Source organism: Loxodonta africana, chromosome 4, assembly GCF_030014295.1.
Source record: "Loxodonta africana isolate mLoxAfr1 chromosome 4, mLoxAfr1.hap2, whole genome shotgun sequence".
Taxonomy (NCBI): domain Eukaryota; kingdom Metazoa; phylum Chordata; class Mammalia; order Proboscidea; family Elephantidae; genus Loxodonta; species Loxodonta africana.
In genome coordinates this window covers 154,719,357-154,741,727 of record NC_087345.1, presented here as the reverse complement: position 1 = coordinate 154,741,727, position 22,371 = coordinate 154,719,357, and the positions used below count along the sequence as shown (strand labels likewise).

The 22,371-nt window shown below is 40.6% G+C and overlaps 1 protein-coding gene across 3 annotated transcripts in view; it reads left to right on the top strand.

The window, feature by feature from the left end:
• Positions 1–22,371, top strand: part of FAM107B (family with sequence similarity 107 member B) — a 79,657-nt gene that overhangs the window by 32,492 nt on the left and 24,794 nt on the right. Inside the window, exon 1 of one of the 3 annotated variants that reach the window (XM_023548901.2) lies at positions 14,499–15,077. The exons of the other annotated variants lie outside the window; for them this stretch is intronic. Within the exon in view, the coding sequence (XP_023404669.1) occupies positions 15,008–15,077 (70 nt within the window). The 5' untranslated portion in view covers positions 14,499–15,007. Of the gene's footprint in view, positions 1–14,498; positions 15,078–22,371 lie in introns of those variants that run through there. 3 annotated transcript variants of the gene reach the window in all.

Genomic DNA, 22,371 nt, shown 5'->3' with positions numbered 1-22,371 from the left:
AGTAAAGTTAGCAGGAAGTAAATGGGTGTTTTCTCGTTTCTGTTGAGTTTGTGTGCACTGTGACTTGGCAGGGAGCAGGCATCACTTGCTGGGCTGACTTCACAGAGTTATTGGTGTGGCGTTGTCAGGAGGGAGGAAGCCCAGACAGTGGAGGTAAGTGTGGGTCAGCACCACCGTCTGAATTGCTCTGCTCTTAACTCCCGATGCATTTTAATAGTTACCAGTTTTTGTTTAACCAACAAGTAGAGATAGTTACCATTGGAGATCTACATCTCTGATTTTGGTGGGGCCCAGATTTTTCATGAGCTTGCAATATCTGCTTTGAAAAGGCGTTCAGTGATAAAACCAAAAAAACCCATTGTGATCCAGTTGATTCCTACTCACGGCAACCCTGTAGGACAGAGTAGAACTGCCCCATGGGGTTTCCAACGAGTGGTTGGTGGATTCAACCTGCTTACCTTTTGGTTAGCAGCCAAGCACTTAACCAGTGTACCACCAGGGCCCCGTTTGGTAATAGAATGATGAAATACAAAGTATTTGGGGCCTAATTAGGGAAACCTGGTTGTGCACTACTTAAGCACTTGGCTGCTAACCGAAAGGTTGGTGTTTGGAACCGACCAGTGGCTCTGTGGAAGAAGGAGGTGGCAGTCCTCTCTGTAAAGATTCCGGCTTGGAAACCCCGTGGGGCAGTTTTACTCTGTCCTATAAGGTTGCTATGAGTCAGAACCGACTCGATGACAACGAGTTTTGGTTTGGTTCTGGTTTGGGGCCTGATTACGTAGAGACTGAAAGTATGTTAAAAGAGGAAGGATTTCACCTGAGGAAGACACTGCTAATCTATGAAAGCAGCCTCATTTTGAGCAGAACTCAGTGATAAGCAAACAGAATAATGCAGGGGTCTATATATTTTTTAAGCTCTTTATCTTATGGCCCAGTGATTCACAAACTTGATCTCAGACCCCTTTACACTCTTAAAAAGAAGTATTTGAGGACTCCAAAGAAGTTTTATTTGGTATTTCTATTGAGTTTATTGTGTTAGAAATTAAAACTGAGAATTTTTAAAAAATTAAAAAAAAAAAAAAACATAATAAATCTGTTAAATGTTAAGAAAAAGTCCATTTTTCATGAAAGGTAACTTCCAAAACAGAAAAGTGTAGTCAGAAAAGTGGCATTGTTTTATATTTTTGCAAACCTCTTTCATGACTGACTTTAATAGAGCAGAGCTGGGTTCTGCTACCTGAGTTGGTCTGTTGTGATATGGGGTTTTTGGCTGAAGTATATGCAGAAATTTCAGTCTCACACATACGTAGTTGGAAAAGGTGAGAGTATTGTTACATCATTGTTAGATAATTCATGGATATTCTTTGTCACCACACAAAAACTTTAAAAGTGGTAGTTTCAGTGTAATGTGGACTCTGAAACCATAACAGGGATATTTTCTTACTCGGTTACATTACAATTCATTGGTCTGTCTGCATTTTAGTAGGACAGTAGAGGGTTAGGTCAATTGTAATACACCCATGTAATGGCATATTATGTAATCATATTTAATAAGTATTTTATCATAGATGAAGTGCTTACAATGTAATAAATTGTGGGCACAGTGTACTTATTTTGCTAAAAAATAAAAAGAGGTATAAATGTATAATTGAAAAAAAATATCAAAATTACGGATATGTTTAGTGGCACATTTATGGCATGATGTTTTATTTTCTGTATTTTCTAAAATTTTTAATAACCAGTCTATTGCTTCTAAAATTAGTGGTGGGGGACAGGGGAGCTTTTTTTTTTTTTTTTTTTTTAAGGGAGAGATAAGCATGTTTATTAAGCTGTTTTCTTCGTAGGCTGTTTGCAACTGGAGTGGTAACAAAGATCTGTTTCCCTCTCTCAGGTTTTTGTTTAACAGATTAATATAACCTTTTTATGCCTCTATTTAAGCTTCAAAATTTTCCCCTTTATTTTAATAGCGGTTAATTGAGAAACTGTTGTTCAAGAAAAGTGATTAGCTGTTGAATTTTCATATCTAGCAGGGGCAGAATTTTCTCTGATTTAGGATACACCAGTTAAGCACTGTTCCTTGTCCAAGTAAAATGGCAAAAGGATATCTTGCCCTACAGTAAATAATAGAGCTACTTTCTTAGCTGAGAAATAATATGAAATAATATGAACATTACTATGTAATTAACTTCTTAGTTGTTTTGGTGAGTAGTTTTACCGGTGGGGCGTGAGTGTTGCATGTTTCTCTTTTACGATTTTATAGCTGGAAGTTGAAGTGGCTTCAGAGAAACGCAAAGAGCAGCTCACATCTGGGGATTAGCTTCCTGTTGAGCCCCTGGTTTGGAAAGGGTATTTGCTGATTATCACGCAGCTGATGTGGTGGTGTTCTAAAGCGTTGCCTCTTTAAGGCTTTTGTCCTAGGTCTGTGGACTAGAGTCCAAATCCACTGGTCCCTTTTCCTGAAAAGGGAGGATCTCATCCCGTTAGTTCTTCTTCGCTTTCTGTTCCTTATGATACAATTAAAGCAGCCCTGGTAGTGCAACGGTAAGTGCTTAGCTGCTAACCGGAAGGTTGGTAGTTCAAACCCGCCCAGTGGTTTTGAAGGAGGAAGATGTGGCGATCTGCTTCCGTAAGATTACAGCCTAGAAAACGCTATGGGGCAGTTCATGGAATCATTTTAAGTCAAAATTGACTTGACGGCACCTAACAACAAGACAACAATGATATAATTACTGTTTATTGCTGTTGAGTCAATTCCAACTCACAGTGACACTATAGGACAGTAGAACTGCCCCATAGGGTTTCTAAGGAGCCGCTGGTGGATTCGAACTGCCAACCTTTTGGTTAGTAGCTGAGTTCTTAACCACTGCTCCACCAAGGCCCCTGTGTAATTACTATGGAGGCTACTAAGTATCCACAAAGGATGAAGTGAACGGTTTTGCATCTTCCACTTACCATCCTAAAGCCGAAACCACCATCGCTTTGACATTTCTAGTTGAATGCATAGTCTTATGGCCTTAGTTAATGCGTTAGTGACTATCAGTACTTGGAATTTCTCCCAAGACTGTTTACTAAGGCACAGCTTATCTTGAAGTGTAGAGATAGGAGACTACTTTGCCTATGCTAATATTGTTTTACATTGAACATTTTGGAAGCTAGAAAATGGACTCCGGATAAACCTGGTGGTTTCTTCTTTTTCTTATTGAAATGACTCTTTGCATTTAATTATTTCTTAGATTAGTGAGAGACTTTGGTATCGCAGTGGTTAAGAGCTTGGCTGCTAACCAAAAGGTCGGCAGTTTGAATCCACCAGCTGCTCCTTGGAAACCTTATGGGGAAGTTCTTTTCTGTCTGCTCGACAGCAATGGGTTTTTGGTTTTGGTATCACTGCCTGATACTGTATTTCTGTCTGCGTAATTATTGTCTGCTTGCCCATTCGAATGTCGACTTCCTGAGGGCATGGGCTTTTCCCTTTACTTCTAGTTCCACATCATTTAGAACAGTGCTTGGAACTTAACAGACACTGAGTAAATACTTGATGAATTAATGGAAGAGTTAATTTACCAGACTCTCTATTGTGGGCTACTATAAACAGTATTGCATTGCTTCCCCAGTGTTATATGTTCTTTAAAAGACAAAATGGAGAGTTTGTTCCGTTGTAGCTTGACTCATCCAGTGCCAAACAGTGTGCTTGAGGTGCGGTTGATACTCAGATGCTTATAGGACAGATACAGTTGGATGGTCAAATAATTGGCTGTTTATACTCATCTCTATCAGTGGTTCTCAGGTCAGTAGTATGCTCTGTAAGTAGAGAAAATGGGGGCATGAAAAGGCTGGGGAGGTTGGTGGGAAGCAGTTTCAAATTTCTAATTTGTTAGTATTCAGCTTTGGCATACTTTGTTGTGATTTTTGGCTGTAGGAATGGAAGGAGTATGAACTCGAGCTTCAACTAGGTTGTTGTTGCATATAAGTAGTGTGATAGACATATATTATAGGCTACATCAGAGAGTTGATGGCATTCCACGTGCCTAAAACAATTTCCATCATGCCTTACTCCTTCTCAGGGACCTGCCACACACCTCTCTTACTGACCATGTCACAGGTAAACCTCACTTGCTCTCAGAACCCGGACTTAATTACTCATCCTACCTAGACTGCCTTATTTGCTGCCACTTACCTGATGTGTCCTCCTTGATTCAGTCAGGCTTGTTTCTTCCAAGTTTCTCCATGTAGTGCGTCCTCCTCTGTGGGCCTTTGATATTCCTTGAAAGATCCTGTGCAGTTTTGCTCTCTCCACCTGTCCATTCCCTTCTTTCAAGGCTTGTTTCAGTGGAGCTTCACACTCTTATCTGTTTTTCTCACTGCTTTATACAATTTAGTTCTTAATTAGGATGTAATATTCATATGTTGAATATCTTGGTTTAGCTTTTACAAAAAGACCAGCTAGATAGCTGTCATTGAGTCAGCTCGGACTCACATGGACTCTGTATACAACAAAACAAAACACTGCCTGGTCCTGCATCGTCTTCACGATTGCCAGCATACTTGAGTCCATCGTTGCGGCCACTGTGCCAGTCCCTTTCACTGAAGTTCCCCCTCACCCTGCCTGGGCCTCTCCTTCACCAAACAGGATGTTCTTTTCTAGCGATTGATCACTCTGGTTGACGTGTTCAAAGCAAGCAAGCCAGACAGTGTTCTGTTGTTATCCATAAGGTTTTCATTGGCTAATTTTTGGAAGTAGATTGCCAGGCATTTCTTCCTAACAAAAGGACTAAAACTCTTACAAGGGACTCCTGTACATCTTTTGTATCATCCCCTAAGGGTTGGGTTTTTAAGGCTGTGATGAGCATTTGTCCCAAATGAGAAAAGAAAGAAAAAAAAAAAAAATGAGACACAGAATGCTGATAGGACAAACTTTTAATTTTTGGAACATGCTGGCTACCCAGTTTGAGGGTGTGGGGCACATAAGGGACACTGAACAATATAGTTTGATTGCTCTACTGAGCTGCCTGATCCAGACAATGTGTTGTATAGTGCCTGGCCTGCCAGGTGAAATGAGATTGGTTAGGCAGGTGCTGTGGCTTTATAAACCTGGAGATGGTGTGAAAAATTAGAAGAACTAGAATTTTTCAGCCTGGTAAGGAGAAGGATGTTGAGGCCTGAGCTTCCCTTCACATTTGGAGAAGGCACTCACCAGTTCCTTAAACAAAATCCAACAACAGAAAAAGAACTCCTCTGAGAACAGAATAAGAAGCCATGGGGCTTGAAGGACTTAAATTCAGTAATAAAACTGTATGGAAATTGCATGTATTGAAAAGCAATTTCAATTGCTTTTCTTTTCTTTCTTTTTTTTTTTTAAGAATAAGGTAACTTAAATCTCCCTGGTATAGTTTCCCCTAGAATGGAAGCTCCTTGAGGGCATCTCTGCCGGTATTAGTCACCACTGTATCCCTAGGACTCAGCCAGTGCAGGCACAAGAGGGGTTCAGTAAATGATGGGCAGCTGGTTGGTTCCTTTGCTTGGTCTTGGAGATGGAAGGTGCGGTTGTGTTATGGCACGGACCTTGTTGTACATGTGGTGATCATGATTGATTCTTCAGCACAGTGGTTCTGCACTGGAGCTAGATGCCAGTATTTCTGTCAGGTTCCATAGGTGGTTATGATCTGCAAGCCAGGGTTGAAAACCACAGTCGTACAATGTTTGACAGATACGGAGGTTAACTTAGGGCAGTTGGTTCCCACGTAAATACACAAAATCAGCACATTTTTTGGGATGTGTTATTTTGTTGTTCTTTTTTTGGACCCACACAACTCAGTAGTTCCTCCTTTCACTCCCCTACATTTTCGTCTGCTAATTTGTATTTCCCTTCACGTTTAGCTCTTGGCAGCTAATAAAAATTCAGGCTCTTTGGGGCACATTTTTTATTACACTTTGCAGAACATGGTATGAAGGTGTTGATGTGTTTGAGAAAATTCAACAAAGTATAGGTGATCTCCAGCTCTAAACGTTAGATTTAGAAATCCCCCTCTCTGGCCCCCATCCACCCCCCCAGATTTCCAATCCCCCTTTGCCCTCACCAGACACACCATTGTGAGCAGCATAAACTCCGTGAGTTCAGAAATGGAGGAAGGAATATAATTAAGAAAATCGGGATCTGCCATTGCCAGTTGGTCTCTCTACTTCTTAAAATTTCAATCCTGATTTGGTCATTGTAAGCTGTGTAATAATTCAAAATATACTTTGTTAACAAGCAGCCTTTTAAAAATTACACGTTTTCACTTCTCTAGGAAAGTCAAGAAGATAATTTACCTTTTATAGCTCAGGGTGAAATAATTAGGCAAGCTTCTTACCAGAAGTTCTTAACCTGCTGACGTCTAAGACCTAGAGAGTTTGAGTGTGTATGTATGTACGTACGTGTGCGCACACATATATGACATGATAGATGGGGCAGGCAGGCCATCATGGACTGTATCATGGATTCCAAAGCAAACAGGTGTATTAACAGGGGATTCAGGGAGGTGGGAGGGAGGGCACTGGAGAACAGGAAAGGCAAGTTTGAGGAATTAGGAAGGAATTTCCCAGACTGAGGTCGTGCGGATCAGAAGATGAGTTTAATATTTTTTCTAAAAACTTATTATTATTATTTTTTTATTTAGTGATTTGCCTGGCTACAAAACAGAAAGAGGCAGCTGTACCTCATTTCTCTTTCCTTCTAGGCCATGGACTGTGTTAGCAAGACATAGTGTTCCGGTGGTGGTGATGCAGACAGTTAATGTGCTTGCCTGCTAACCGAATGCAGAAGGGCCTCAGAAGAAAGGCCTGGCAGTCTGCTTCTAAAAAATCAGCCATCGAAAACCCTACAGAGCACAGTTCCACTCTGACACACATGGGTCACCTGGAGTCTGAATCTACTTGATGGCAACTGGTTTGAGTTTACAGAGCTCACACTCCGGGGGCAGACTGACTGGGCTTGAGTCTTGACCTTCCAACTGCATGACCTTGGGAAAGTTGCTAATCTCCCTGTGCCTCAGCCACTTTTCTGCCAATTAGGATAATGATAACCCCCAAGTAGAACTGTTATGAGGGTTAAATGAGATGAAATGTGTAGTGTTTGAAACAGTTTAAGACAGCCTGGAACAGTAAGCATTCAAAATGTACTAGCCAAAAGGTTGGCAGTTGAAACCTACCCAGAGGCGCCTCTGAAACAAGCCTGGCGATCTGCTTCCAAAAGGTCACAGCCTTGAAAACTCTATGAAGCAGTTCTGCTCTGCACACCTCAGAATCAACTCGAGGGCACCTAATACCAACAATAAGTAGAAGGGATGGTATTCTATGGATTACCTGGGAACCAAGCAGTCATTGATAATATAGTTTTCTATTGCAAGTTTCAAACAATTAAATAGCAAACAAACCTGTTTGTAAGTAAGGGATTGCAGTAAAGCACAGACTCCACCAGGTTAGGTATTTAATAGGGCGGTGAGAAATTTATTTTGACCAAGATGAATGAACAGCTTTTTTTGCACCATGCCTGATTCAGGGCAAGAATGTTTACAGACTGCATCTTTTCTCCTTGTAAAGTTTATTGAAATATTTAATCACTTTAACAGATGTTAACTCAACATTTGGAAATGGCTGCTAACCAAGAGGTCGGCAGTTCAAATCCGCCAGGCGATCCTTGGAAACTCTGTGGGGCAGTTCTACTCTGTCCTGTAGGGTCGCTGTGAGTCAGAATTGACTTGATGACAGTGTTTTTTTTTTTTAAAGCCCTGGAGAGGAATCCCTGACAGTGTAGTGGTTAATTGCTACGGCTGCTAACTGAGAGGTCAGCAGTTTGAATCCACCAGGCGCTCTTTGGAAACTCTGTGGGGCATTTCTACTCTGTCCTATAGGGTTGCAGTGAGTCGGAATCAACTCAATGGCAATGGTTTTTTGTTTTTTTTTTTAAAGCCCTGCAGATAGAGTGGTACACAAAACAAATGGTACTGTTCCTCATGTAGCTAACTATCTAGAGGAAAAATGATCAAGTAACAAGTATGCAGCAATAAATCAAACGATTACAGATTGAGAGAGGTGTGAAACAAGGTTAGGGCAGAAATTGACGGTGGAGGGAACCATGTTAGGATGGTCAGGGAAGGTAGAGATTGAAAGGGTGAGAATGAGCCAGCAGTACAGAAAGATGTGGGTTAGGGGGCTGATTGGGAGGTAGTGTACTATTCAGGAGAAATTGCACATGCAGAGACTCAGCCAGACAAGTGTGGCGCCTTCAGGGAAATGAAGGCAGGCCTGTGGGTAGTGGCTGGAGCACTGGGGTAAGGGGAGAGGTTGGGAGGAGGTGTGAGAAGTAGGTTGTATCAGGTAGGGAGTGTCAGGTATTTGGATCTTCATCTGCTGTGAGAAGCTATTGGGGAGTGACCTGCTCTGATTTACAAGTTAAGAAGAATCCAATGGGGAAAAATTCCATTTTTAGAGTTAGGTTTCCTGCTTTGACATTTTTCTGTTCGATAACAAAAACATTTCTGTTTTAGCCATAGAGACCCTGTAGGGTCTTTATGAATTGGGATCTAACACGACAGCGGTAAGTTTGATTTTGGCTTAGGTGCATTTGACCAGTGGGAATGCCAGTGTGGCCTCCTAAATTTTTACCCTGAAATTATATTGCAGGCTGAATTGTGAAGCCAGGCCCGTGGCCCGTGGCCCGTGGCCCGTGGCCCAGGTCACAGTATATAGATCCCTTTGTGAGGAACAGGGGCACCAGAGCGTGCAGTAGGTTGCTAAGCAGTTTGGAGGTTCTGGCATAGCTTTGTTTTGTCAAGAGCAGTACTCTGATTAGGTCAGGACCATGACAAACGCCAGTGTTATGACCCAGGTCTAATACCTGGCATTCTCTGTGCTGACTGCTGTATTTCCTTTTTCAACCATGGTATTCAGGCCAAGCCAGGAACAGTCCAGAAACTCCAAGAATCAGCGCTTCCGGATGTCCTGTGCATTTGAAAGGACCTGTTTTATTCGTTGTAAATTTTCGATATCTAAGTACTGACCTTCAGATCAAGTCAGTTCTGATAATGGAGAAGGACTCTTTGGAAGGTCATTTTAAGCTAATAGTTGTTAATCAGTTACTGCTGCTATTTTTTATAATGAGTACTGAGGAATGTAATGCCCTGTTTTCCACAGCTTGTGTTCTCTGTACTTGGTCACCTCCGAGAACTGAAAGCCCCGAACACTGTACTGAGGGGCGCATTTCAAGCACAGACTTTATTTAATGTGGATTCCTTCTGTATCACAGGTCTCTTAGGAGCCCCCCTTTATATTTGTGGTATAGCTGCAGACAGGTAAAAAACACGTCTCACTTTTCTCTTTCTCTCTTTTTTTTTTTTTTGGTGTGACTTTGAAAAGCCTGTTTCCTATAGCCTGACTGCATTGCTTAGTACAGTGCGTCTGTGCCTCTGTGTGTGTCAAGGAAATCTGCACATTGAGAATCCGCTACCGACATGCGAGAACCCTGATCACCTAGTCCAGGACTCGTGTTTCACAGATGAGGAAACTTTGACCCCGAGGGGGAAAAAGTCGTTTTCTGAAGGCACAGAGCCTGTTTGGAGACAGAGCTGAGGATAGGGCCTGATACTGCTGATGCTTGGATCTGTGCCCTTTGATAAGGATATGATGTTTAGTTAACTGTAAGGAAAATGGCCCAGTAACCGATTTAATGAGGAACTATATAATGCCCAATTATTCCAACTCACTGAATTAAATCTTACTGCACTGAGCCATTACATGAGAAAACAAAACTGCCAATGGGGCGGAAACAAAACTTATTTAAAACATACTGTTGCCATCCAATCGATTCCGACTCCTAGTGACCACATAGGACAGAGTAGAACTGCCACCTAGGGTTGCCAAGGCTGTAATCTTTATGGAGCAGACTGCCACATCTTTGTTCCTCTTTCAAACATAAGAGTCAGGCAAAAATAAAACTATATTAAAGACAAAATGTTAGTCTAGGATATTTCGTATGTTTGTTTTATAGTCAGGCATTAAATTATAATGTCTGTGGGTGTATGATGCCAATTCCATAATGCCATCGGTACTTAATTTAATTAAAATAATAGATTTATTAAATCTACTTTTGTTGTTATATAGTCTGGTAGTCATTTTCATGATCAGTTTTTCCTTTAGGGTGAACAACAAACATCTCTCTTCAAATTATTAAGTAGCTTTATAACAACCGTGCCCTGTGTTTTGAACATGAATAAATTCAGTGAGTCGGAATCGATGGCAGTGGGTTGTTTTGGTTTTTGGTTGCTGTGATAACTAACAATTTGAAGTCTAACATTTATAGCTGACTTGCTTTATATAGCTCAGGATCAGACATACTCACAGATACTTCATACTTATCTAAAAAATGCTTTAGGTGAAGGTGTATTATCGGCATGTCTCTCGTCAGCTTTTCAGTTAAATTAACTTGGTTGATGTATTTTGGTTATTTCCGTTTAATAGCCTGTCATTGCCTCTATTTACCTACCCTTTTTTTTTTTGGTAAGGGTTTGGGATGGATGGTATTTGCCAACTAATGTAGACGGGGTGAAAGGGAGAATGTAATCTTATTTTGAAAAAGTCTGTCAAAACTTATTAGCTGCTTGGTACGGGTATTTCCTGGTTCCAGAGCTGATGTCAGTGCAACCCTGCACCACACTGTGAGATTGAAGATTGCCTTGAGCAGAATTCTTTGCATATTTGAGGCTCTGCCCCTCTAGTTGCTGCCAGATCCCCAAGCTACAACCGGCCCAAGCCATTTTACACTATCAGTATAGGCCTTAGCCTCTGTTGTGCCTTACTCTGTTGATGGTAAAGACCTTGCTGGGTAAAGAAATTTAACCCGAGCGATTGTTCTAGCACACTCCGGCTGCTCAGTCTAAGTGCTAGTAGCCTTTGTGACCCCCTTCTGTCATTGTCTTGGCTTTGAATTAAGCCTGAAAACTTTACCCTGCCTTAAAATGTTAGCCGCCTTCCTCCCTTCCTTTAGTAAACACACCAGTAATAAGTGTTATATTACTCATGTTTACAGTACTGATAAAAGAGGTCATATTTCCTGAAGTCATTGAAAAGTGTTCCTGGGGAAGGTATGTTTAAGGGGTGGGGCAGTGGGAGGGTAGAAAAGAGAAAGGTAAAGAAAAAGCCAGCTCCTAACCCTCTGAGCAGGTGAAGCAGGCTTCCCTGAGCCACTGTGTGACCCAGGGCTAGTGACAGCTCTGTTCCTGGATCATCTTGGTGGTGAGTGCTTATGACAGGCCAGAGCCTTCATCCACATAATGACCCTGAGAGGCAAAGATAAGGAAACCGGGGCTCTGAAGGCAACATGAACTTCCTTGAAATGGATCAGTCTGTTTTGAATTCTTGCTTTCTCATTATTAATTGTGTATGAATTTGGGCAAGTTTCTTAGCCTCTATGGGCCCTTCGTGTTCTCTTTGGTAAATTAATAGTAATAGAACCTACCTCAGAGCATTGTTGTAAAAAGTACATGAGATAATGAAGGTGGGCATTTAGGATTGTGCCCTGCCTGCAGCTGGTATTTACTGAGTGATTCTTTCAGTTATTCTTATTGTTGAACTAAGGTCGGACGGCTCACACGTGGCAGAACTGGGGCTTGAACCTAAGTTTCTCTGACTCTAAAGCTTAGGCTGTTTCTGCTGTTTCACACTGCTGTTGCTGTTGTTGGGAGTCCCTGGTGGTGCTAACGGTTAACGTGCTCGGCTGCTAACCAAAAGGTTGGAGGTTTGAGTCCACCCAGAGGTACCTTGGAAGAAAGGCCTGGCAATCTGCCACCCCATCACCCATTGAAGACCCTATGGAAGGCAGTTTTACTCTGACACACATGGGGTCACCATGAGTTGGAGACAACTTGATGGCAGCTGATTTTTGTAGTTATTACTGTTGTTCATAATGGTATTTGATTTGCCCCATCTCTTTTTATCAAGAGAAGTAAGTTTCTGGTTTTTTCCTCTTAAAATTTTCTGCCTAGTGTTCTGTGTGGTGGGGATAAATGGTCTTTGATACTTGACTTTTGAGTGATGGGTACCTGGAAGCAGAGGACTTCCTCTTACGCATTGTTAACTATAGCTAAGAGTGTGAAATTTTGCTCTGCTTCTAAAAAAAATTGCGTAAATGGAATGATGGTTTTGGCATTAGGAAGTATATTATTAGCTGAGTCACACTGTAGTTTAAAAAATGCAAATACAGTTAAAGCTAATTTAAATGTTTGGTTTACAGGATCTATCATTTTATTTGTGCATGGAGAAACTAATAAACTGTTTTAATAAGGGGGAAAACCACTTTCTCAGCCACCACTACCCCTGTCGGCAGGGGAAAAAATCTTAATCTAACGTTGGAGAAATACAATTCTTCAGGTAATCTTTAATTTGTATTCCCTCACTCATTCACACATGGATAGAAGGATTTGAGGTTATTCTTTAATGGTTGGAGTAAACATAGTTTAAAGATTAGACAGAAGAGAAAATGCTGGCTATAACAACCAAAAAACCCACTGTCAAGTTGATTCCAGCTCATAGCAACCCTATAGGACAGCGTAGAACTGACCTGTAGGATTTCCAAGGAGCAGCTGGTGGATTCCAACTGCTGACCTTCAGTTAGCAGCTGAAATAAACATTTTGAAAGATCCTGGTTTTTAAGTGTTTCCCATTTGGAATGGATGATGACAACTGGCACACGGCAGCTTATCCAGTGTACATGTATGCTGGGATCTTTCAGGTGCCTTAGCTAGTTTTTAAGAGAGCTGCCAAAGTATTGTGGCTAGTTTAAGTAAATGAATTAGGGTAGGAATTTTCAAACAGTGGGTTGGTCCATTATTCTTGTCAGTTGTCTTCCAGTTGATTGCGATTCATGGTGACTCCGTTAGTGGGTGATAAAATCAGTCTAGTAGGTCACAACAAGCATTTCCAAAACCTGGAACAATAAACAGATTATACAGCATGTAATAAAAGTGACTGCTTCATGAAGCTTTTGCTTCAGGTATTCTTACATCGCATGTGTGTCCTGGGCTACAGAAAAGTTTGAAAGCCATTGATCTGGGGTATTTTAGAAAGTTTATTTAAGTTATTTTGAGTAAGTCTGATTGTACCACAGAAGGAAAGTATCTACAACTGAGTCTTAGCTGCATTTCCGGCACAATCCGAGGTGATTCACTGTGACTGTTTTTAGGGGTTCAGTCGTCGGTCATAACAATGACATTGTTTTATAATGTTTTCCCTTAATTCTGTGGTTCCCACTACGATCCTGATCCTTCTAAGGGTCATGTCTAGGTGGGGTAGTTACACACAGACACACCATCACATGCACAGTTAAACAGATTGGATATGACCACACATGATTTTCAAATTAAAATTGCCTTCTTGTTTCTCTGAAAGTTGTCATTTTTGTTTTCTCTATATTAAATGTAATAGCTCTAGATCCTTTACAACAGAACTACCTGATATAGCACAAAAAAAGGAGGCTAAGTGTGTGGTAAATGTGGACAGAAAAGAGGGTAGTCAAACCTGTGCAGGGTTGAAATATAGGAAACTGTCGTCTTAATTGGAAACCCTGGTGGTGTAGTGGTTAAAAGCTACCACTGCTAACCGAGAGGTTGGCAGTTCACATCTACCAGGCGCTCCTTAGGAACCCTGTGAGGCAGTTCTACTCTGTCCTGTAGGGTTGCTGTGAGTCGGAATCTACTCGACAGCAACGAGTATCATCTTGATTCACCAAAAACGTTCTACAGCACAGGGAGCCTTGTTAGAACTTGGTAAACATAAAGAGGTAGAAATAATGACTGTTGTCAGGACTGGTAATTCTGTTAGAGGATTAAACTATAGAAGGAGAAATTCCTTAACGTTTGTGGGAAGCAGATCTTGTTACTATATCGTTATCAGGCATAAACTATAGAAGGAGAGATTCCTTAACATTTGTGGGAGGCAAATCTTATCAACATATTGTTATTGGGCATCATGATTTTTAGAAATGGTAGTATAGAAGTTTCGTTTTTTTTTCCAGAGGTAATACATTTTGTAAGTGGGAAATAAGATTTGTGATTTCAATTCTGAAGATTCATAGATGAAATTAAGAAAATAAAATTGTTACTGTCCTTCCTAAATAACACATCACATGTACCATTGTGTATTTTCTACTATAAAATAAATTAAAATTTTTAGGTAAATTGCGCTCTCAAATACTTGGAATCTTATTCAATTTGACATTGGTAAGATTACAAACCAGTGAATATAGTGAATTTATTTCCAGATTTTGTTCTTTGAACTCTAAATTCCCTTGAAAAACTTTTAAAAGAATTATCTCAGCTTTTTCTTTCCATGGGCCTTTTGTTGCATTTTGCTTCAAATACTTGATCTATTTCAGTAGGTAAAATAACTATCCTACTTTAATTAAGCTTTTTTTTTTTTTTTTTTAAGTAAAGGGGAAGTAGTTAGCTATCGTGATCCATCAGTCATTTCTTGTTAGAGAATGATTTTATAATTGTTCTTCAGGAATCGATTATTGATTTCCTTTACAACCAGCTGTAAGTAAAGGACAAGTTTTTATTATGATTGTGTTTACGTACCATTTTTATCATCTTGTTTATTTAATTAAAGTGACTAGTAGCCCCTTTCTGTGCGTATTTGCAAACAGATGCAGCTAAAATAAAGCTCTGAGCTCTGATGAGAGCTGTGAGAGACGTCAAAGCTGATGGGAAATGTCTGGAGTTCTTGAGTAACAGATCCTATTACAAGAAAAGAAATGAGGACATTAAAACTTGGGTAACTTCAGGGAGAGAAACAGGGTTCCCCATTTCATATGCACTTGCTCTTCTGTTTGGTTTTTACTTAAACATTGCTGCTGTAGGATTTAAGTAGCTAGATGGTGTGTGGAGGCTTTGGAGCCTTATTTGATGGTAGTATTATTAGGCAATAACAGGTTTGACTGAAATGCTGTGAGTTGCCAGAGTGAAGTAATCTTACGGAGGATATGTTGTTATTTGGGGTAAATGTCCTAGCACTCGGAACTGGAGGACTTGGTGAGAACTGTAGACAAAGGGGTAAGTGGTTTGAGTTCTCATATAATTCCACCGGGCGAAGAAGGGATGACTGCTAAAGCTTTGTTTTAAAAGAGAGAAATAATTTACTTAAGCATGGAAGCTTTACAAATGAAATATGAGAACATCGCAGTAGTCTTAATTTTTCTTTAAAAGCATCCCTGTTTGAATAAAGATAAATTAAATGACCCAGCTTCTCTAGGATCTGGGTTATGGCTGGTGTATCTGTTCCTCATCACTAAAATAAAGTGGTTATTTCTCAAAGGCCTCTTTTAACTTTAAAACTATATGAATTTTTGAAATCTTGACTCTTTCCTCAAACACTGAGCTCTCTTCCCAGTAAGAAAAAAGGCTGCTATGCTTTTCAGGTATTTTGGCACTTTGTACATGGTTGTTTATATGCTGGCTATTTGTTTTTAGGCTTTAATTTTTCTTAGTTTCTTGTTTGCCAAGTATGTTACTGCCATTTTTTTCACCAATTCCAATTTTTCAAGTTTTCGTATGGCTATTAGTGTGCATATAGATAGTCAAAGGCTTCATTCAGCATTAGCTCTGTGGGGAGATCAAACCCAGTTTCTGGATTCGGGTGTGCCTGTGAGATGGGGGTGACTGAAATAACTGTTTGTGGTAACCAGTCTCATGTAGCTGGGGCTGTGTTGTTTTTGTTTTCCTGCGACTAGGCAGGGCAGCCTGTGGGAAAATGGTAAGACTCTGGGTCTTGGAATGACAAGTCTCCTGAGGGAGCTGAATTAATGTCCAGAGTTCAAGCAGGGGCCGTTCAAAGCCAGTGTACTTAACTCCTTTGTTGGGGTGCCTACTGCCTACGCCCACTACAGATGTGTTTACATTTGAAGTTTTTTCAAAACCCCTTTAGTTTAAAAAGTGAGGTTTAGTGTAGACGGTGATGAGCCCAGGTGGTGTAGTGGTTAAAGCGTTCAGCTGCTAACCGAAAGGTCACTGGTTTGAATCACGGGAGAAAGATGTGGCAGTCTGCTTCCGTAAAGATTATAGCCTTGGAAACCCTGTGGGGCATTTCTGCTCTGTCTTGTAGGGTTGCTGTGAGTTGCAGTCGACTCAGACAGCAGCGGGTTTGGTTTTTCGTTTTAGTGTAGATGGAAAAGCTAAGGCTAAAAGGGCTTCCGTTGAAGTCTTTCTTCTTTGTTACTTATTACAGTTTTTATTATAGATCCTGTGAGTAGTAAACATTTCCAAAAATATTATCATTGCTCTAGTTTCTATTTCAGCTTTGGAGCTGAGGTTCAGAATAGAGGGGGGTGATGAGCCACTTGATAGAAGGCTGAGGTACCTTGGAAGACAACTGAATTTAGTATGTACGTGTGGCAGTGTTGACTGCCTACCTGGCAGCCACTCCTTCCCCCCCTTCTTCCCTGCTGAAATGCCACATTCGTATTTTCCCAGCTTCCTTTTCTGATGTGGGTGGCCACATGAAACAGTGACCAGTGAGACTTAAGAAGTCTGCTGGGGGCTTCTGGGAGTGACTTCTACCTCCCTGATAAAAAGAGAGGCTTGAGGGGAGGCTTTCCATGCCTTCCTTTACTCTTACATGTACGTGGAGCTGTCGAGGTAGAGCAAAAAGACGGGAAGAGCCCAGGTCCTTGAAGATATCACTGAGCTCTGAAGCAGCTTTGAGTTGTCTGACTCCAGAATTCTTGTGTGAGTGAATAGATTCTTGTGTGAATCCCGCCTGGGTTATGTAAATGATTAATGCACTTGGCTGCTAACACTAAAACTGGAGCTTCGAGTCCACCCAGAGGTGCCTTCTGAAAAACCAGCCATTGAAAACCCTGTGGAGTTACAGTTCAACTCTGACGCACATGGGGTTGCCATGAGTTAGAATCAACTACATAGCACCTTGCAGCCCAAAGCATCCTCAGTGATACAGTCTACAACAGAAAACCTTCCCCCTTTTGGAATTGGAAGAAATTACAGTCTAAGAATGTCTTCTGTCTGAAACCTTCCTATACTTTATCCCTAAGGTGTACATATTATATGCTATTGTTGTTTCTCTCACTGTATTTATTGTTTATGCCTGTCTTCTTCGCTAGGCTGTGAGTTCCTTGATGTCAAGCATGATGTTTTAATCCTCTCTGGGTCTTCAGGGCGTAACTCATTGTTTGTGCATAGTATCCAGTGAATGTTTAAGTAAATGAGTGATTCTCTTGATTTTGATCTTGCTGACAACTGTTGGTTTGCTGTTCCTGCCTTGGTTTTGGTGTCCTCATAATAAGACCGGCTATTTGTTGTTCACAGAAAGCTCACGAGGTAGACTGAAGAGAAGTAGGTAGGAAAAAAAAAACTTTAATTAAAAGTACATAGGCTAGGTAAATAGATTCTCTCTGGGGTTTAGTTAGAGACAGACAATCCTCTAAAGACCCAGACAGACATGCCCCAATCCTCACACTAATTTTTCATCTTGGAAGATAAATCAAATGAGTCACTCTTGTTCTTTTAATTATGAAACATTTTAACCATACAAGAAAACAAAAAATCATAATCACAACCATTGTTTCTGGCGTGAAGGTCTCTCTCTTTTTCTTTAAGACTAAAAAATAAGCTTTTCCGGAAAAACTCTTAACTGTGCTGCATTTAAAAAATGAAATAGTAAGTCAAATAATTGGAAGTCAGAACATACTCTGCCTTAGAAGCGAACCTATTTGACCCACATTATGGCTGAAATGTAGCACATTTGAAACGAAGAGTTGTAAAATAATATGCTTGTTGGGTGTCATTGTACCAAGGAGGAAGGAGACCCAGAGAAGCGATAGAGCCAGGCCTTAGGTTTGTGGACTTTTTATTTAGAGTTTTTTCTGTTCTACCATGCATTACTGGTAACTTACTAAGACAAAAATGTGTTGAATCCCATCAGCAGAAAACCATCAGAAACAGACCTGTAGTTATAAAGCAAACCAAAAACACCTATTGCCAGTGAGTCGATTCCGACTCATAGCAACGACCCTGCAGAACAGAATAGAACTGCCCCATGGGTTTCCAAGGAGCGCCTGGTAGATTCGAACTTTCGACCTTTTGGTTAGTTAGCAGCCGTAGCTCTTAACCGCTATGCCACCGGGGTTTTCGTAGTCGTAGCAAAGCTTGGTTTATGTAGCAGGGGCGATTATACCTCAAAGGAACCTTGGGAAGGCAGAGTAGGATCTGTGCTTATGCTGGGTGATTCAAAGGAAGGGTTAGGGAAATGAGGCCAGATCCAGATTGGATGTTTCTAAGAAGCAGGCACAGACCAGTGATTGGGTATCCTAACAATTTTTACTTAGGAGGCAGGAGATTAAAGTGGGTTTAGAATTGACATTTAGTAGAGAATTAGCAGTCATAAGTGTCAGAAAAAGGAGATGTATAATTTTTGTGGGAGTGGTATAAGCTCCTTATACCCTGTTCTGAACATTCTTTATGTTCTATTGAGAATATTGGGGTCTGGTTGTCAATAAGACCAGTCTTCACTTCTCTAGTGTTGATAGGGTTGGTTTTCACTTTCTGAATAATTTGTTATTAAATTTTATCCTGAGTGCTGATGCTTGAGGAAAGGTAGGTTTCATAGGAGGAAGATGAGATGGTAAGTAGAGACTATGAAGAAGAAATCTGAAGGCACTGTGTCCGAGCAGTCACTGTTTTTGGTTAACATTGTAGTTGCTCAATGCTAATATCTCAAGGAAAAGAAAAGCAAAAGGGTAGTTTCCTTCTACCTTGAGAGGCTTAAAAAAAAAAGATGGCTTAGTACTATTCTAAATTTAGCAGACTACAGAAGCAGGTATATCTGTGGTGCTGTTATTAAAGTACACATAATTTAAACATTTTTATAGCCTTCAGAGATGCCATCCAGGTATTCATCAAAAGTAATGTTAATGGTGTGCTAGTAGTAATGCCAAGGACACGTGCCACAAAATCACTAAAAAATTTCAAAGATCAATTTGGAAATTTTAAGATAGCAGGGGAGCCCTGGTGGCACAGTGCTTAAGAGCTCGGCTTTTAACCGAAAGGTCGGCAGTTGAATCTACCCAGGCGCTCCTTGGAAACCCTGTGGGGCAGTTCTACTCTGTCCTTCAGGGTCGCTATAGGTCCAAATCCACTAAATGGCAGCGGGTTTTGGGTTAAGGTAGCAACAGGAGTGAGAGGCAGTGTAGATAGTTAAGTCTAGACCCAGAGTGAGACCTCGGTCCTAGTCCTGGCTTTGCCACCCCCTCTGTGAACAGAACCGAAAGATCTCATCCCTCTGAGCCTCAGTTTCCTCATCTGTAATAATGAGGAAATTGAACAGATGATCTCTGTGTTCCTTCCAGCCTAAAGTCTTTGTCATTAAGTCCTTTTGAAGGTAGAGTCTCTTCTTTTAAAAATATTAGTTTGGTTCTTTGGGCCAGGTCATGAAGTTTGTAGAATTATTATTCAGCACTTGAAGACAAGCATATTTGAGGTCTCTGAAAGGTCGTCCAGCAGAAAGCTTTTTCTGCTCTATGTAGTTTCCTTCCTTTCAGGAATGACTAGGCCTGAATTAACCACATTCCCAAACCATCCCTTTTGTAGTTTCCTGAAACAAATGACTGAGGTATTCTTTCCTTAGAAAAATAATATACAGTAAAAGCACCAAGGGAGGCCATTTTATTCAGGAATTTGTAGTTTAGGAATAAAGTGTGATAACTTTTTATGCAAATTTGAATTTTGCAACTATAAAATAAACGTTTAAGTATTACTTTATGTACATATTTTGAAATAACGCAGAAATCAAGAACTTAAATTGATCAAAAGTTGCATAATTTCAAGCTGATTATTGTTAGGTGCTGTTGAGTCTATTCCGACTCATAGCAGCCCCATGTGACAGAGCTGCCCCATAGGTTTTTCTAGACTGTAATCTTTATGGGAGCAGATTGCCAGGTCTTTTTTCCCACAGAGCTACTGGGTGGGTTTCAACCACCAACTATTCAGTTAGCAGCTGAGCACTTAACTATTGTGCCAGCAGGACTCCTGTGCGAGATGGTAGGCTACATCATTTATAAACTGTTTATGGGATTACCACATGGCAGCACCACTTTAGCTGGAAGTGGAAATACATCCATCTTAAAGTCCATATCATGTGACCCATGCTGTTGTTGGTGGGCATTAAAGCTTTTGCAGATGTAGTGCTGGTATTTTAATGTTCACTTAAATTTACACCTATTTTTATAGACTTCAAAGATGTTCAGGTATTCATCTACAGGTATGTTAATGGTGGTGCTAGCGATGATGCCAGAAAGACTCTTAAAACCAGTAACACCAGAACACTGTGAAGAAGACCAGACAACTGGTGAGATGCACCATGCTGTCCCTTTAGGAGAAAGACCACGCTTCCAAATAAGAGAGTTAATACAGAGAGGCAGTACAGTGAAATGGTTCAGAGCCTGGATTCTGGAGCTAGCTGAGTGACTCTGCCTTTTATGAGCTTTGTAGCTTTGTAGTTTTAGGTGAATTACTGTTTGCCTCAATTTCCTCATCTGTAAAATGGATCTGGTTTTAGAATCTACCTGAAAGGTTGTATGGCACATCGTAAATAATTATTAAAGCATAGATTGCTGAACCCCACCCCCTGAGATTCTGAGTTAGTAGATCTCAGGTAGGATATTTACATTTAACAAATTTCAAGGTGATCCTGATTGATACTGTTGGTCCTGGCACCCCGTTTTGGATAACACTGCGCCATGCTTTTGTGCTGAATTCCCGGGTACCACAAAAGGCTTAAGTGCTTGACTACCAGCTGGAAGGTTGGTGGTTCAAACCCACCCAGAGGTGCCTTGGAAGAAAGGCCTCGTGATCTGCTTTCAAAAGGTCACAGCCTTGAAAACCATATGGAGCAGTTCTACTTTGTACACATGGAGTTGTCATGAGTCGGAATTGAGAGCAACTAACAACAACAACATATTCTTCTGTAGATAGAAACACACACTCATGCTTTCATTTTGATAACGTAAGGGGTGTACTGTTTTCCAACCTGATACGCTCTTCCGTTTTGTTGTTTAATATGACTTTTAAGCTGCATTGTACTTTTTTTTTTGCATTGTACTTTATTAAGTGATTTTCATTTTTTCACAATCACAGATCGTGCTGAGATAAATATTCTTATGCATAAATTTTTGTGTATGCCTGTGATTATTTCCTCGAGATAAACTCCTAGAAGTGGAATTAATAGGCTAAAAACTCTTCAGAAAGGTAGTAGTAAATTCATTTTCTTAGACATAATATGTGAAGGTAGGCACTGGTTTTCTGAATTTAAGAGAATGAGGAGAAAGAACTTTGTTATTAACTTCTTTTTTTTTTTTTTTAACTCATGTCTGGGCTTTAGTGGCGGGTGGGCGAGAAGACTATCCATGGATTATAATAAAGTAGGCAGAGATATGTCAGGAGAAACCAGGGAAGTAGTCATAGGGCTAGATTATGACTTAGTTTTCAAGGTAGTTTTTAGGATTTAAATTATTAGTTATGATGTAATATGTATGTGATATAGGTGGTTTTATGCAAAAAAGAATAAGCATCATTTTATTTTGATTTATTGTGTGCGTGATTGCTGCTAGTTCAAGGGTCTTAATTAAAAAAGTTTTTCTTGACTGTGATACCTAAAAGCCTTCAGGTTTAAGAGTTTTGGTCTAAAAAGGTCTAGTCCATTGTCCATTCCTGTCTGAGCAGTTGTAGCCTCAGGCCAAATAGTTAAGACTCTTCCACTTGGAGTGAGGGTGGATGCATCCGGGGAAATTCAGCATCTCTACCAGAAATCCCGCTTAAAGTAGATTTCACATGGAGAAGCCAGTGATCCTTGGGAGCGGGTGAGGAGGACTGGAGTTCAAGGTGGGGTGTGTGTGGAATCTAAGGAGCGCCCTCTTCAGATCGAACTGGCTGGGGTGGTTACCTGACAGAGTGGCCTGAGCTCTGCAGCCCTTGGTTATAATCTCCCTGTGGGGACCAGTAGAGAAGCTGAACTCTTCTTTATTAATAGAACTTTAGAAGTAGTAAGGGATCTTAAGGGTCATCTGGTTTAATCTCTTTTTACAGATTTGTTGTTGTTGGGAAGTTAAGTCACGTTCAGTTTATTAAGCTTCTCATAACACTTATTGTTAAAAAAAAAAAACAAAACTTTTAAAACCAGATAGTCAATCTCAGGGTAGAAGTGGATGCTTTTTATTTCCTTTGTTCTGGAGGAGCTGAACTTTGGAAAATTTAAGTGACCTAATGGTAGACAAGCAGAACAGGAAGAGTAGACAGTAAAACAGTGAGCCAGGATGATCCCTGGCTTTACTGCTTGCTG